Genomic DNA, 16894 nt, shown 5'->3' with positions numbered 1-16894 from the left:
AGATAAAGAACCAAAAAGTTCTAGAGACCAGAACTGGAGTACAATCCTAAACTGGACGTCGTCTTCTCGAATTCTTCATGCCAAAAATACCGCAAGGTCTATCCATGGCAGTGTTCATAAAGGTAAGATTACAAAACTTCGTTCTGAGTCAAAATCCAAATCAAATAAATCAAACAGAACGTCAAAGATTTCCTCGAATTGTTCGGAAGATACTGTTAGCCTAAAGGGTTTTGGGGAGAAATTAGGGGTACGTTGGGACTCTAAGTCCCAATAATTCTAGATGTGACACTCCTCGCACGACACTGTTCATATCATGAAGATACTATCGTTAAACATTCATGGTTTCGGAGATGATATGGGCCCGAAAGGAAAGTATAGTCGTTTTAGGAACATCCGATCTAGAGAGCAACCTGACATTGTTTTACTACAAGAGACCAAGTGTAATGAAGTAAATAATTCGTTCATTGAATTTTTCTGGGGAAAGACTGACTTTGAGTATGTTCAAAAGCAGAAAATAGGAAAGTCGGGTGGGTTACTTATAATATGGGATCCCAACAGTTTTATAGTCAATCAAGCAATCGTGAAGGACTATTTACTGGCAATAAAGGGGCATTGGATTGGTAAGGATAGGGAAACTATAGTGGTAAATGTGTATGGTCCCCACAACGATGAGAAAAAGAAAATGATGTGGGATTGTTTGGAAAACATTATGAGTTACCCAAATGCGGCATGGGTAATAGGAGGAGATTTCAACGAAGTGCATAATGAGGAGGAAAGACAGAACTGTGTTTTCCATGACCGTCGGGCGGCTTTCTTCAATGACTTCATTGAGAGGACTCAACTAATCGAGGTCCCTTTGATTGGCAAAAGGTTCACAAGAATTAGTGATGACGGGTCTAAATTTAGCAAGTTGGACCGTTATTTAGTCTCGGATCTATTCCTTCAATTGTGGGAGGATATCTCGGTCGTTGCTTTGGAAAGAAACCTTTCGGATCATTGCCCCATTGTGCTTCGCAATAAAAATGAAAATTTTGTCCCAAAACCTTTTAAATTGTTTGATGTGTGGCTTGAATCAGAAGATGTTGAGCCCATAATTGTAGATGCCTGGAACAAGCAAACATAGGGTCGTAGGATGGATTGCGTGTTTCGTGATAAGATAAAAAAATGTAAAAGAAGCTTTGCACAAATGGAGTAAGAACAAATATGGGGTTTTTGATGAAGAACTAGAAGCGGCTCGAACTATAGCCCTAGAGTGGGAGAAAAAGGCAGATGAAAGAATCTTATCTGATGATGAACGAATAACTTGGTTGGAGGCTAGAAATAATTGGTTGAAAAAAGATCGTGAGAAAGCAAAAATGCTCCAACAAAAGGCGAGGTTAAAATGGGCTTCGGAAGGCGACGACAACACAAAATTCTTCCATACTTCTATTATAAGGCGAGTAAATGCAACTAAGATCTGAGGTTTATATATCGATGGCGTGTGGCAAGAGGGTCCTGATAAGATTAAGAAAAAGATTTTTAATTTTTATCAGAAACTTTTCGATCGGGACACTTCCTGCAACCCTGATCTTGACAGCCTGCACGAGTTAAACTTTACACATATCAATGAAAATGATGCTAGCAGGTTAGAACAGCCTTTCTTGGAGACTGAAATTTGGTCGACTTTGAAGGATTGCGGCGACTTTAAGGCTCCCGGACCGATGGATTTAATCTAAAATTCTTCAAAACCTTTTGGTGGCTCATTAAGGACGACCTCAAAAAAGCCGTGGATTGGTTTTGGGAAAACGAGGAGATCTCTCTGGGGTGCAACGCCTCGTTCCTAACTTTAATCCCAAAAGTGAAATGCCCAACGGGTTTAGGCGACTACAGACCCATTAGTCAGATAGGAAGTCTATACAAAATATTTGCAAAACTTCTTGCAAACCGCCTTAAGAAAGTAATCTCGAAACTAGTTGGTTGTGAGCAAAGCACCTTCATTGAAGGGCGTTACATCGTGGATAGTATACTATCGGCCAACGAAGTGGTGGAGGATTTGAAGGTCCAGAAAGTGAGAAGCCTAATTTTTAAAGTTGTTTCACAAAAGCGTTCGATAGCTTAGATTGGAATTATCTCCACGCGGTTCTACGTTTGATGGGTTTTGGCATGAAATGGCGGTCATGGATCAAAATATGCCTTCAATCTGCTTCGGTTTCAGTTCTCGTCAATGGCGCACCGACAAAAATATGCATTCGATGACTCTCATTTTAGTATCCACATCCCTAAGAGAAATGAAGACCAATTTATACGACATGGATACTACGGGGGTCACACGGATGCGTACAAGCCACATGGTAAGGACCTATACTTTTACGATGTAAACTCTCTCTATCCATTTATCATGAAGGAATTCCCAATGCCACATGGTGCGCCTGGGCGCGGGAGGAAGAAAGCTAAGAGAAGACGCTCTTCTCTTAGGTCCTTTTTTTCAGTGCAGGAAAGCGCTCTCTTTTTGTCATCCCTGCTGCTTTCCTTTCCAGATTTTTTATTGAACGCATGGCGTAGCTAGGAACCACAACCTAACTTGCACGAGGTTCAACAACCGAAGCTACTGGTAGTCCCGAGGGGACAGAATCCTCCAATAATAGTTAGCAGTACTGAACAAGCGAGTCATCGGTCCGGGGAAAGAAAAGGACTGCCTTTGAAAAAAGAAAAAAGGACAATAGCTGACTAAACCTCTGAGCTCTTTTTCTGTAAAGATCCTTTTCTTAAAGGGGCATTTCCACACTCATTTCAGATCATAGAGGTCGGGCTTCAGTCGAACAACCTTCTCCCTCCCTTCCACCGATGAAACTACTCTTCAAAGTAAAAAAGTCGTATAACGTTCCTTCCAGTTGAATAGAATCTATTAAAGCAAAGCCAAGAGGCGATAGTGGATCTGTCTGAGGGCATCTGGAATTGTCTGTTTCGGTATTCACTCTTGTAAATGGTCGCAAACGCTCATCTGTCCACGAATAAGGTTCCCTTCTTTTATTCAAGGTAGCTTTTATTCAATTAGGGCGAATACCCCTTTTTCCGAATTTCTTTATTGAAAGATATGCTACTTCCCGGTCGAGATGTCTGAGGGAAAATCGGTATCAACAACTGTCGCAACGGTCCTGTAACTGTGGAAAAGGGTCCTGTGTTTCAATAACTTGAATCGGTTTATTAGTTATTATATAATTATATAATATTATAATTGTAGGTTCGGCAGTACAGGGTAGGTGGGTGCAAAAGAAAGATAAGCTTGAGATGCTACAATAGCTTCAGCCTGATCGATCCGCCTTTAGTATTGGTAAGTTCCCTTGTTAGTCTCTATCGCTTTCTTTTTAGTGAAAAGGAAACTGAAAAAGAGCTTCTAAGGTAAGCCCTTGCTTGTTCTTGTGCTTCCGTTCAATATCTCCCCTCTCCATTCTTTGAGTTCGCATTAACATTTCCCATTACTCTATCTTGTAGGGCTTGTAGGGCATTTTTATGTTGCAAAAAGCTCTGTTCAATCGGGAACTGAAGCACGAAGAACTATCGAGAATAGCACCTTTCTTTTAGGCATAGAAGTCAAACTGGAATGATACCATCCGGGTTAAGCGATTGAAGTATTCATGACTTCCCTCTTAGCATGATCCCCATCATCAATTTCTGCTTGTTTAGTGATTAATTTATAGATATTAGAATAGACCACACTTTTGGAAAGTAAACACCCACTATCGTCAGTTAAAGGGATAGCAGGACCAATCGAAAATGTGATATCCTCTCCGTAAGATCGCCTGTAATAAGGAATCCCAGATTTAGCAGTCATCTGATCACAGAAATTGAGTCATTTCAATCTATGATTCATACTAGCTTCCTCAGGGCTTGAATACTCTCCGCACACTAATAATGTATATTGATAGTAAGAGTCCACTATAGTTTGGATCCTGTCATCCCAAACTTTTTTCTTCACTTTAGTCTTGTTCATATTGGAAGGTAGATTCAGATCCAGGATACGCTTAAGAGTATCACTTGGTATTACATCACTCAAATCCATAGGGAACTCATCCTTCATAGGAAGGTGTTGAACCAGATTACAATAAAGAAATTGGTTTATGATCTCAAGGGGAGAACCCAAACTTTTCATAGCAGAGCTGTAAATCAGTGGAAGTTTGCTGCTATAAGCAGGGGTAGTTATAAAGTTATCGTGAACAGTATAGATAGGTACTTTTAACATCTGAAGGTGTTCGACCACAGTCATAGCTATATGAGCATCCTTCTGATGGATAAAGTTGACGAAGGTAGCGACCTCTGTCTTCCTCTTGTCTCTCTTATCAGAAGGTACTCTAAGAGTTACTTGACATCTCTTCTTACTAATTTGATCATATATTGATATGTTAATTGGAACCATTTTCATATAGTCTTGTATTGTTATAAAGTTATCAACTTCATACAGTACTGCACGGTCACTAGAAGATATGAGCCAACCTATACAACTGATCAAACGAATAAGACAGTCCATGTTTTGGAATTTCTCTCTCCAGAAATCAAAGCACAGTTGAGCAACAGAAAAGCACTCTTTATGACTAAGGAATTGAGAGAGAATACTCTTCTTTATATCTTGGGTAGTGCTAATAACCGTCTTACCATAGATTATTGGCATGAAGATGCTTTTCACTATCTTTCGATCTAAAAGCTTGTTAATTGTCGAGGAGAATTCGTGGTCCTCAACCAGTGAGAATTCGTCGTTCTCATCCAATGTGTATTTCTTCTTGTCAGAAATATAAGAGTTAAGTGCTTCTAGGATATCCAGATAAATATCTTTGATTTCCCCATCATTGGAGGGAAAGAGATTAGTAGACTTAGCGATATTTTCATCCAGTAATAAGTAAGACATTATTTGATACGCACTGGCAGATGCGTCTTGGGTAATTGGAATGCAACTTATAGAACTCCATTGATCATGTCTGATAGATAGATAACCAGATAAAAACTGAAAAGGATGTTTAGCAAGAGTTGATAACTGTACATAAACACTTGCTTTTTCCTCATCCATTGAAGTAGGTTTCATTTTAGAGGGGAAAACATTGTACTTTTCGAGTTCGGTTTCTATTGAAGAAGATAAATAGGATACGGCATTTACAGACTTGAGGGTACGAAAATGGAAGCTTGTAGAAGCTAGTGCTATATCTTTACATATACTTGATTGTTCTATATCAGACGGCTCATTCACAGCAAATTCTACCAGGCTTCGGGAAAGATCCCTTTCATGAAAATGTAATACACCACAGCGATAGATTCGACCCCAGAAATCCAAAAAGGCTGGTAAATAAAATGGAAAACCCTTAAAAGCAGACGCCAAATCAAAAATCAGATGCTCATAACGAGCCTTCTGCATGTCTTTTTGTAAAATGAGTAATAACTCATTATATGAATATTTGGATTTAATAAAGTCATTTTTCATGTATAATGAACGAAGTTTTCCTGTGCTATCCCTCAGATTCATATAGGCTATAAACCTAGGGGCAAGCAATCCATGTTTGACAAAGGTCTTTTCGTTATCAATTATATATTGAAGAAATTCAGAATTGATTTGAAATGGCTGATTCTGGAGAGTATTCATAATATTGCATATTTTTTCTTGATTATAGAGCTCAAGATAGAAATTGTGGACGTTAGTAGAAGTTAAAAGACTGTAACGGCCATACATTTCACTGTTAGGTTGACTTAGGTTACCACCCTTGAGATCTGACAGAGTCACATCATCAAATTTAGCACTAGAACTGCTCCAGTCTATTGGAGGATGTACCATTGGCAAGTTGAGCTTGATCGGTAATAACGAAATATCAAAGTTACAAATAACATAACCGGCTTTAGGAGTATAATGGGATTTGCCTTTCTTAGCTACATCACTTGTGCTGTTACACTCTATCGTAATCAGTCCCCTTTCTATCATAAACTCTACCAAAGCACTACCTATGGGGTACATCTTCTTATTTGATATTTTTTTTTACTGATACTGATGGAGATTGACTCCTTAAATTCTTCTATGTCTTCTGGTGCTATATTACCTTTAGCAATCTCTTTCGCCAACCTTCGTTGTCTTACTATATTGATATGAGATCGAACATGTCCTTCCAGTTGCTCAATCAGGGTAGCAACACGAACCATTATATTGACATCGGAAGAGCGAAATAGCACACAAAGAACATGAACAATCAGTCCCTCCAACGTGAACTGACTTAATTCACTAAGCAAGGCGCGATCCTCCTCATTCTCCTTGTTAAGCTTATTAAAAATATAAAATTTAGCACTTTCTCTATTTTCATCAATGAGGATATTTAGGATATTTGTAGTAGATTTATGAAGGGTTTGCTCGTCAAATTGCATTGTCATCTCTTCAATCTGCTTCTGTAGATCATATAATTGATTTTTAGTTGCCACCACCTTACCCATAGTTTCATTTTGATTTCTAAAATCATTTAATAAATTAATAACGGAATCTGTGTATTTTCTATGAGAGGTCTTCTTCTCTTCTAATGAACCAACTAGCAACTCCGCAGAACTATAAAATTCATTCCAGAACTGTGAAAGACGAACCTTAGTATCCGGGTCTTTCTTAGATGAAGAATCGCGATCAACCTCATTTTGAACCCACCTTTCTAGGGTTGTTTTTTTTTCCCATGGTATTCTACATATTGAAGGCTGGGCTTACAGCAGGATTTTCCCAAATCAGAGCGTTCGGTACCCAGTCCCTGGATATCCGTATTTCAGCTCTTGAGTGTTCGGTACCTACAGGCTGAAGTATTGAAGCTCTTGAGCGTTCGGTACCCAGGATGGGAGTATTGAAGCTCTTGAGCGTTCGGTACTCAGTATTCAGTATTTCAGCTCTTGAGCATTCGGTACCCAGGATGGGCGTTCGGTACCCAGGAGGCAAGGAGACCCGCTATCCCCTTACCTCTTCATCCTAGCTACCGAAGGACTTAACCTTCTAATCAAAAGCGCCATCAGGAGGGGACTTTATAAGGGGGTCGAAATTGGGTCGGATAAGATTATGGTGTCACACCTCCAATACGCGGACGACACCATATTATTTGGCGAATGGAGTAGGCGGAACTTTCTGAATCTAATGAAAATCTTAAAGTGTTTCGAGAAGATATCGGGCCTAAAAGTCAACTTTGCAAAAAGTTATCTAGTCGGATTGGGGGTTACGAATGATACTGTTGAAGCATTTGCCACACTAATAGGCTGTAAAACGGAAAAGGTACCAATTGCATACCTCGGGCTCCCTATCGGGAAAAAAATGAGAAATATTAAAGATTGGGATCCTTACATTGGAAAAATCAAAGATAGACTTGCGAGTTGGAAATCAAAAATTATGTCGCTTGGTGGTCGAGTCACTCTCTTAAAGTCGGTTCTCTCGAGTCTCCCGTTGTACGCCTTCTCCCTATTCCGTGCTCCAGAGGGCGTCATCAATCTGCTTGAAGGTACACGTCGAAACTTTTTTTGGGGCGGGTCGGGAGATCACAATAAAATATCTTGGGTTAGTTGGGATACCATCCTATCGCCTTACTGATAATGCTAAAAACGAACATATATTTCATAGCATTATTCCTCAAGAAAGACAAGCTTTTAGTTGCAATTGTTCTATTTACAAGTGATATTCGTTTAAATAATAAAAGGTGAAGACAAAAGACAGATTCGACGATTTGAAGACGCAAACGACCAAAAAGCTCAAAAGAACAAAAGACAATCAAAAAGGTTCCAATTATTGATAAGAAACGTCTCGAAATCACAAGAGTACAAGATTCAAAACGCAAGGTACAAGATATTAAATTGTACGCAAGGACGTTCGAAAATCCGGAACCGGGACCAGAGTCAACTCTTAACGCTCGACGCAACGGACTAAAAATTACAAGTTAACTATGTATATAAATATAATATAATATATAATTAATTATATTAATTATATATATATTATATATATATATTATTAAAACCGTCGGCAGCCAGAAACTCCAAGGGTGTGAAATGAAAATACCTCTCCGCGACTCGCGGAGTTTGAAGGGCTTTTTGCCGCGAGTCGCGGAGCCCCAAAATTCATTTCTGGCTATAAAGCCAACTGAATTCTGATCGAATTTTACATCTTATTTTCTCAATCTCTCTCTCAATATATACGTAATATATATTTATATTTATAATTTATATTTTAATTTTAATTATAATTCTAATAATAAGGGTATGTTAGCGAATGTTGTAAGGGTGTAAGTCGAAATTCTGTCCGTGTAACGCTACGCTATTTTTAATCATTGTAAGTTATGTTCAACCTTTTTATATTAATGTCTCGTAGCTAAGTTATTATTATGCTTGTTTAAAACGAAGTAATCATGATGTTGGGCTAATTACTAAAATTGGGTAATTGGGCTTTGTACCATAATTGGGGTTTGGACAAAAGAACGACACTTGTGGAAACTAGACTATGGGCTATTAATGGGCTTTATATTTGTTTAACTAAATGAAAGTTTGTTAATGTTAATATAAAGATTTACAATTGGGCGTCCCTATAAACTACCATATACACTCGATCGGACACGATGGGCGGGGTATTTATATGTACGAATAATCGTTCATTTAACCGGACACGGGAATGGATTAATAGCCACTAGAATAATTAAAACAGGGGTGAAATTACATTCAAGGGTAATTGGTGTAATTGTTAACAAAGTAGTAAAACCTTGGTTTACACGCAGTCGATAACCTGGTGTATTCATTAAACAAAGTATTAAAACCTTGTTACAATTCGAATCCCCAATTAGTTGGAATATTTATCTTCGGGTATAATAATAATTTGACAAGGACACTTGCAATTTATATTTATGACTGATGGACTGTTATGGACAAAAACCAGACGGACATATTGAATAATCCAGGACAAAGGACAATTAACCCATGGGCATAAAACTAAAATCAACACGTCAAACATCATGATTACGGAAGTTTAAATAAGCATAATTCTTTTATTTCATATTTTATTTCCTTTATTTTATATTTAATTGCACTTCTAATTATCGCATTTTATTAATTGTTAATTTATTTTATCGCACTTTTAATTATCGTACTTTTTAATTATCGCAATTTAATTTTTATCGCATTTTTATTATTCGCAATTTCATTATCGTTATTTACTTTACACTTTAATTTAAGTCTTGTATTTATTTTATATTTTACATTAGGTTTTAACTGCGACTAAAGTTTTAAAATCGACAAACCGGTCATTAAACGGTAAAAACCCCCCTTTATAATAATAATATCACTTATATATATATTTGTATTTTTATAAAGGTAAACTAATATAGCGTTGAGCTTTGCTTAAAGATCTCCCTGTGGAACGAACCGGACTTACTAAAAACTACACTACTGTACGATTAGGTACACTGCCTATAAGTGTTGTAGCAAGGTTTAAGTATATCCATTCTATAAATAAATAAATATCTTGTGTAAAATTGTATCGTATTTAATAGTATTTCCTGCTAAAATTATAAACTATTTTATATACACCTCGTTCGACATCAAGTATTTTTGGCGCCGCTGCCGGGGAATTACTCTTAAAAGCCGGAAGCGCAACGCTAATAAAAAAAAAAAAAAAAAGGATTTTTATTTACTTTTATTAAAAGTCGTTTTTGTAAAAATTACGTTTTAATCATTCAAAAATATAAAAAGAAAAACAAAAATATAAGTATTTTTAGGATTTTGTTAAATATTTAAGTTTTATAAGTTTCTTTATCTTTATTTTAATTTATAAAAATATAAATTTTATTAAAAATCGTTTATTTAAATTAAAAACAGAAAAAGAAAATAAAAAAAAAAAAAAAATATAAAGAAAACGCGTAAAAAACAAAACCTGTCAACTGTTTTTCTGAACCCCGCGACTCGCGGGGTTTTCCTCTTTATTCACCGCAACTCGCGGAGGGCCTCTGACACTCGGACAAAAACCCTAATCACGGGTTATTATTTATTATTATTATTATTATTATTAAAACCTAATTACTATTATTATTATTATTAGATTTAATTTTACTTTTTATTTAATTTGTTGTATTTTGTTAAATTAGTTTTAATAAAATTGTATTATTTGTAGTTTTATTAAATAAATAATATAAAAATAATATTTTTATAAAAATTATACTTTTTACAACTTTTTGTATATTTTTATATTTTGTACCTTTTTAATCATTGTAGCGTAATATTTCTATTTTTTAGCTCATAATTAATTTTAAACTTAGTTTTAGCTATAGTTATTTTTACTCCTAGATTTTTAGGCTTTGCCGTAGAATTCCTTAAGTGCTTTTTCTTTAGATTAAGATTTAGGTGCTTTAGAATTTTGCGACGCCTTTTTAAGTTTTAGTTTCTTTTTAAGTTATTTCCATTTGGGATTTAGTTTTTCCTTGTAAGCTTTAATATTTTTAGACCTTTTACTATGTACCAATTATCATTCCAATTAGTAATTTCAATTTGCGATTATAATTTTAAGTTAGTTGTAGTAATAAGGTTAAATTAGTTAAGTATTTTTAAGTTTTTATAAGTTTCTTTTATTTCCGTCACCTTTTATTTTTCAACCATTTTTCTTTTTCGACATTTTTCGACGCGCAATCTTTTTCTCTCTTATTTCTCGCCATTCTAGTTTTAGGACTTAGAATTTTATTCTACTTCTTATCTAAATTTCTTAAAATTACGAAAATTTATTTTAAGTGGTTAAATTGATAGACATCAAAATTTTCTGGTTCGTAGTAATAGTTGGATTTGTACGTGGACCGGGTTATTGGAGCCAAACAGTCCTCAATTATATTGAGACCAAACGAATCCTGCCCCTCTGCTGCATCTTTTGGCTATTCGAAACGTGGGCAAAATCAGAAAAGTCTATTGATTGGATAACTTATTATAATTTTTCTTTCCTTTTAAAAACTAATAGGATATTCTGTGAATGCACCGAGCAAGACGTTCATCACCTTTTGTACGTTCACCACCTGTAACTCGATCAAGACATCGTTTAACAAATATAACCGCCGTTGATTTTTCTTTAGAATCGTCATCCAGTCGACCAAGTACTTCAGTTCAAATTTCCGATAATCCATTTTTTGAAACAAACCTCACAATTGAGAATCCAGAAAATATTCAGGAACGGTTCATAGATCCTGAACCATTAAACTTTCCTCCGGAACCACCAATCATTCAAACAGAGATTGTTGAGGAACGAACTATTAAATCAGAATCATCTAGTGATACCGATTCAACAAATTCAATTATGGAGAATCTGGAACCTTTAAGTATGGAAGACCGAATGAGAGCTAAACGCACTGGCCAAGGTCACGCAATTACTCATCCAGACATTAATGCGCCAGATTATGAAATCAAAGGACAAATTCTACACATGGTGACTAATCAATGCCAATTTAGTGGTGCGCCGAAGGAAGATCCAAATGAACATCTACGTACCTTTAATAGGATCTGCACACTATTTAAAATACGAGAAGTGGAGGATGAACAGATATATCTCATGTTATTTCCCTGGACTTTAAAGGGAGAAGCCAAAGATTGGTTGGAATCGTTACCTGAAGGGGCGATTGATACATGGGATGTTTTAATTGACAAATTTCTTAAACAATTCTTTCCTGCATCTAAAGCCGTAAGACTTCAAGCAGAAATTGTTACGTTCACACAGAAGCCAAATGAAACTCTATATGAGGCGTGGACAAGATATGGGAAGTTATTAAGAGGATGTCCGCAACATGGTTTAGACACCTGTCAAATAGTACAAATATTCTACCAAGGATGCAACATCACTACAAGGAAAGACATAGATATAGCAGCTGGTGGTTCGATTATGAAGAAAACCGAAACTGATGCTTACAAAATTATTGATAATACTGCTTCCCACTCACATGAGTGGCACCAAGAAAAAGACATCATTAGATCATCTAAAGCAGCTAGAGCCGATTCTAGCCATGACTTAGATTCCATTTCCGCAAAGATAGATGCTGTGGAGAGACGAATGGAAAAGATGACTAAGGATATTCACTCAATACGAATTAGTTGTGAGCAGTGTGGAGGACCACATTTGACAAAAGATTGTCTCAGTAATGAATTAACAATGGAACAAAGAGAGAATATTTCATACATAAACCAAAGGCCTGGAAATAATTATCAGAATAATTATCAACCGCCAAGACCAATTTACAATCAAAACCAGAATTATAACCGAAATATTCCATACAACAACCAACAAGGTCCTAGCAATCAACAAGTATCCAATAATACTTACAATCAGCAAAGACCGAATTTTCAAAACAAACCACCACAACAAACCGATGATAAAAAGCCGAATTTAGAAGATATGATGACGAAGCTAGTTGAAACTCAAACGCAGTTTTTCACATCTCAAAAACAAACCAATGAACAAAATGCTCAAGCATTTAGAAATCAACAAGCTTCTATTCAAAATCTGGAACAAGAAGTAAGTAACCTAGCAAGGTTAATAGGTGAAAGAAAACCGGGAAGTTTACCGAGCGATACAAACGCTAACCCCCGGAGTGAAACAGCTAAAGCTATTACCACAAGAAGTGGTACAACACTTAAACCACCTGAAATACCTGTAACTTCTGATGAAACTATTCCTACTTCACAAGAACCACAACCTGATCAAGATAAGGAAAAAGAACCGGTAGTTGAAAAGGTTAATGAAGATAACACAGTTAAGGATAAACCTTATGTTAAACCATACCAACCACCACTTCCTTATCCGAGTAAAATGAAGAAAGAAAAACTTGAAGCCGAGCAATCCAAATTCTTGGATATGTTTAAACAGATAAATGTAAATCTTCCTTTCATTGATGTGATTTCAGGAATGCCAAGATATGCTAAATTCTTGAAAGATCTAATCACGAATAGAAAGAAAATGGAAGAACTCTCGGCTGTTACTATGAATGCTAATTGTTCAGCAGTGCTGTTGAATAAGATACCAGAAAAACTATCTGATCCAGGAAGTTTCACAATTCCATGTTTTCTGGGTAGTCTTAGTTCAATAGAAGCATTGGCAGATTTAGGTGCTAGTATAAATCTAATGCCGTATTCACTATACGCTAAACTAGACCTTGGAGAATTAAAACCAACAAGAATAAGCATACAACTAGCCGATAGATCAATAAAATATCCTAGAGGGATAATGGAGAACATGCTAGTTAAAGTTGGTACTTTAGTATTCCCAGTAGATTTTGTTGTTTTAGACATGGAAGAAGATTCTCAAGTTCCTCTCATATTAGGAAGACCATTCTTAAACACGGCTAAAGCAATGATAGACGTGTTCGGTAAGAAACTGACCCTAAGTATAGAGGATGAGAGTGTTACCTTTTCAGTTGATAGAGCAATGCAACAACCACAATCTGCAGATGATACATGTTATTATATTCAAACTATAGATGCACATGCAGAATTATTAGAAGAATTTCCAGAATTACAAGGAACAGGAGAATGTTCTTTAGGAGAAGGAAATGAACCAATTGATGAAGCTGAAATGTTAGCTACACTAATAGCTAATGGATATGAACCAACAACAGAAGAAATTCAAATGCTAAAAGAAGAAGACAGATATCGATATAAATCATCGATAGAAGAACCTCCAAAATTAGAGTTAAAGCCACTTCCAAACCATTTGGAATACGCTTATTTACATGGTGAATCTGAATTACCTGTAATAATATCGTCTTCTCTTACTGAAAATGAGAAATCACAACTCATTTCTGTGTTGAAAGCTCATAAACCAGCCATTGCATGGAAGATTCATGATATTAAAGGAATAAGTCCTTCGTATTGCACACATAAAATCCTTATGGAAGAAGGTCATAAAACTTATGTGCAACGCCAACGAAGACTAAATCCTAATATGCAAGATGTAGTTAAGAAAGAGATTATTAAACTGCTAGATGCAGGTTTGATATATCCAATTTCTGATAGTCCATGGGTAAGCCCAGTTCAATGCGTACCTAAGAAGGGTGGTATGACTGTCATTACAAATGAGAAAAATGAGCTTATTCCTACTAGGACTGTAACAGGATGGCGTGTATGTATTGATTATAGAAAATTAAATGACGCCACCAGAAAAGATCACTTCCCCTTACCTTTCATAGACCAAATGTTGGAAAGATTAGCCGGAAATAGTTACTATTGTTTTCTTGATGGATTTTCCGGATATTTTCAAATTCCAATAGCACCCGAAGATCAAGAGAAAACCACATTCACGTGCCCTTATGGTACTTTTGCTTACAAACGCATGCCATTTGGACTTTGTAACGCCCCTGCAACCTTTCAAAGGTGTATGATGGCGATTTTTCACGACATGATAGAAGAATGCATGGAAGTATTCATGGATGACTTTTCAGTCTTCGGTGATACATTTAAATCATGTCTAGTTAATCTGGAACGAATGCTAATTAGATGCGAAAAATCAAATCTAGTACTTAATTGGGAGAAATGCCATTTCATGGTTAAAGAAGGCATAGTTCTTGGACATAAAATTTCAAAAGAAGGAATTGAAGTGGATAGAGCTAAAGTAGATGTAATTGCTAAACTTCCACATCCCACCAATGTTAGAGGAGTTAGGAGTTTTCTAGGGCATGCCGGTTTTTACCGACGTTTTATAAAAGATTTTTCTAAAATTGCCACTCCTATGAATAAACTCCTAGAAAAGGATGCGCCATTCATCTTTTCAGATGAATGTATCAAATCTTTTAATATTCTTAAAGAAAAACTCACTAATGCGCCGATCATGATAACACCAAATTGGAATCTACCATTTGAACTAATGTGCGATGCAAGTGATTTTGCAATGGGAGCCGTTTTAGGACAAAGGATTGAAAAACGATTTCAACCTATATATTATGCTAGTAAGACGTTACAAGGAGCACAAACGAACTATACAACTACTGAAAAAGAACTCCTTGCTATTGTCTTTGCTTTTGACAAATTTCGATCATATCTCGTTCTAGCAAAAACGGTGGTCTATACCGACCATTCTGCTCTTAGATACCTATTTTCAAAACAAGATGCTAAACCAAGATTAATCCGTTGGATTTTACTCTTACAAGAGTTTGATATTGAAATCCGAGATAAAAAAGGAGCAGAAAATCTCGCCGCTGATCATCTTTCTCGTCTTGAAAATCCCGAATTAGAAGTTCTGAATGAATCGGCCATACAAGACAACTTTCCTGATGAATATCTATTGAAGATAGATTATAAAGAAATCCCATGGTTTGCAGACTATGCAAACTACTTAGTTTGTGGATTCCTTGAAAAAGGATTATCGTACCAAAGACGAAAGAAATTCTTCAGTGATATAAAACACTATTTCTGGGAAGATCCACATCTGTTTAAAAGTTGTCCCGATGGAATAATACGCCAATGTGTATTTGGAGATGAAGCTAGTAAAATTTTAAACCATTGTCACACAGGACCAACAGGAGGGCATTATGGGCCTCAACTAACAGCAAGAAAAGTTTATGAAGCTGGATTCTATTGGCCTACAATTTACAAAGACGCACACCTTCTTTGCAAATCCTGTGATGCATGTCAAAGGGCCGGAAGAATAAGTCAACGTGATGAAATGCCACAAAATGTCATCCAAGTATGTGAAGTATTTGACATTTGGGGTATTGACTTTATGGGTCCATTTCCAAAATCTCATAATAATCTATATATACTCGTAGCCATTGATTATGTATCTAAATGGGCGGAAGCACAAGCTCTCCCAACTAACGATGCACGAGTTGTAGTAAACTTTTTAAAACGTCTTTTTGCAAGGTTTGGAACACCGAAAGCTTTAATAAGTGATCGGGGTACTCATTTCTGTAATAATCAACTTGAGAAAGTTCTTAAAAGATATGGAGTAACTCATAAAATCTCCACCGCATATCATCCACAAACGAGTGGACAAGTTGAAAATACCAACCGAGCTTTAAAACGTATTCTAGAGAAAACCGTAGGATCAAATCCGAAGGAATGGTCCATTAAATTGGAGGATGCACTCTGGGCTTTTAGAACAGCCTACAAAACTCCAATTGGAACCACACCTTTTAGACTTGTTTATGGAAAAGCATGTCATCTTCCAGTAGAAATTGAACACAAAGCATTTTGGGCTTTGAAGACATGTAATCTTGATTTACATGAAGCCGGACGTCTACGATTAAGTCAACTAAACGAATTAGAAGAATTAAGACATGAAGCATACGAAAATTCGTTAATCTATAAAGAAAGAACGAAGAAATGGCATGATAAAAGAATCAGAAATTCAAAAGAATTTAAAGAAGGAGACAGAGTTCTTCTTTTCAATTCACGATTCAAGCTATTTCCTGGAAAATTGAAATCAAGATGGTCTGGACCATTTATAGTCAAAAGAGTTTTCCCATACGGAACGATAGAATTGATAAATTCAAATGGGATTGAATTTAAAGTTAATGGTCACAGAGTTAAACATTACATACATGGTCCGATGGAAGTCGACAACAAAGTTAATCACAATTTCGACACCACAGCTAACTAAGTGTGGGGAGAATCAAGTCTTTAAAGAATAATATGAATTTCTGTTAGAGTTAGATTGTCTGTTTTCGTGTAGTTCTCGAAAATGGAACACGTATGGTCTTTCCCTAGCAGACCCTAAAGAACTAGTCTTCTCCCCCCATTCTGAATTTTTATTTTTTTTTAGGTTTTTACGTAATGAAGACTGCCTGTGAACTAAACCATGGTCTAATGCTACACGCTTTGATCACTAAAAGAAATAATGACATACTACCGAGTGAATTAGTATCAGTAATCAGAGAAAGAATGGACGGAGTTAGAAAAGGATCCAGATGCGAAGATAATAAGT

General features: G+C 36.1%; 2 protein-coding genes across 2 annotated transcripts; one reads left to right on the top strand and one right to left on the bottom strand.

The window, feature by feature from the left end:
- Positions 1–313: 313 nt before the first annotated feature.
- Positions 314–2098, top strand: LOC139868502 (uncharacterized). The gene is made up of 3 exons (XM_071856859.1): positions 314–1096; positions 1197–1439; positions 1748–2098. Exons 1-3 carry the CDS (start codon positions 314–316, stop codon positions 2096–2098), a joined length of 1377 nt encoding a protein of 458 aa, XP_071712960.1.
- A 1497-nt stretch (positions 2099–3595) lies between these two features.
- Positions 3596–6438, bottom strand: LOC139868448 (probable DNA-directed RNA polymerase). Its single transcript, XM_071856798.1, has 3 exons — positions 5997–6438; positions 3944–5910; positions 3596–3811 (listed from the first exon to the last, which is right to left on the bottom strand). The coding sequence occupies exons 1-3, from the start codon at positions 6436–6438 to the stop codon at positions 3596–3598; spliced, it is 2625 nt and encodes an 874-aa protein (XP_071712899.1).
- Between the last annotated feature and the right edge of the window lie 10456 nt (positions 6439–16894).

The sequence above is a fragment of the Rutidosis leptorrhynchoides genome, chromosome 1, assembly GCF_046630445.1.
Source record: "Rutidosis leptorrhynchoides isolate AG116_Rl617_1_P2 chromosome 1, CSIRO_AGI_Rlap_v1, whole genome shotgun sequence".
Taxonomy (NCBI): domain Eukaryota; kingdom Viridiplantae; phylum Streptophyta; class Magnoliopsida; order Asterales; family Asteraceae; genus Rutidosis; species Rutidosis leptorrhynchoides.
The sequence above is the reverse complement of the archived record's forward strand: the minus strand, read 5'-3'. Positions and strand labels throughout refer to the sequence as shown.

Excerpts from the sequence above, each read along its gene's own strand:
- LOC139868502 (XM_071856859.1), top strand. The coding sequence starts at position 314 with ATGAAGATACTATCGTTAAACATTCATGGTTTCGGAGATGATATGGGC. Across the intron at positions 1,097-1,196 it reads AAGATGTTGAGCCCATAATT|AACAAATATGGGGTTTTTGA; the intron begins GTAGATGCCTGG and ends AAATGGAGTAAG. Across the intron at positions 1,440-1,747 it reads ATACTTCTATTATAAGGCGA|GACGACCTCAAAAAAGCCGT; the intron begins GTAAATGCAACT and ends TGGCTCATTAAG.
- LOC139868448 (XM_071856798.1), bottom strand. The coding sequence starts at position 6,438 with ATGGGTAAGGTGGTGGCAACTAAAAATCAATTATATGATCTACAGAAG. Across the intron at positions 5,911-5,996 it reads GTCAATCTCCATCAGTATCA|AGTGTAACAGCACAAGTGAT; the intron begins GTAAAAAAAAAT and ends TGATTACGATAG. Across the intron at positions 3,812-3,943 it reads AGACTAAAGTGAAGAAAAAA|ATGACTGCTAAATCTGGGAT; the intron begins GTTTGGGATGAC and ends TTCTGTGATCAG.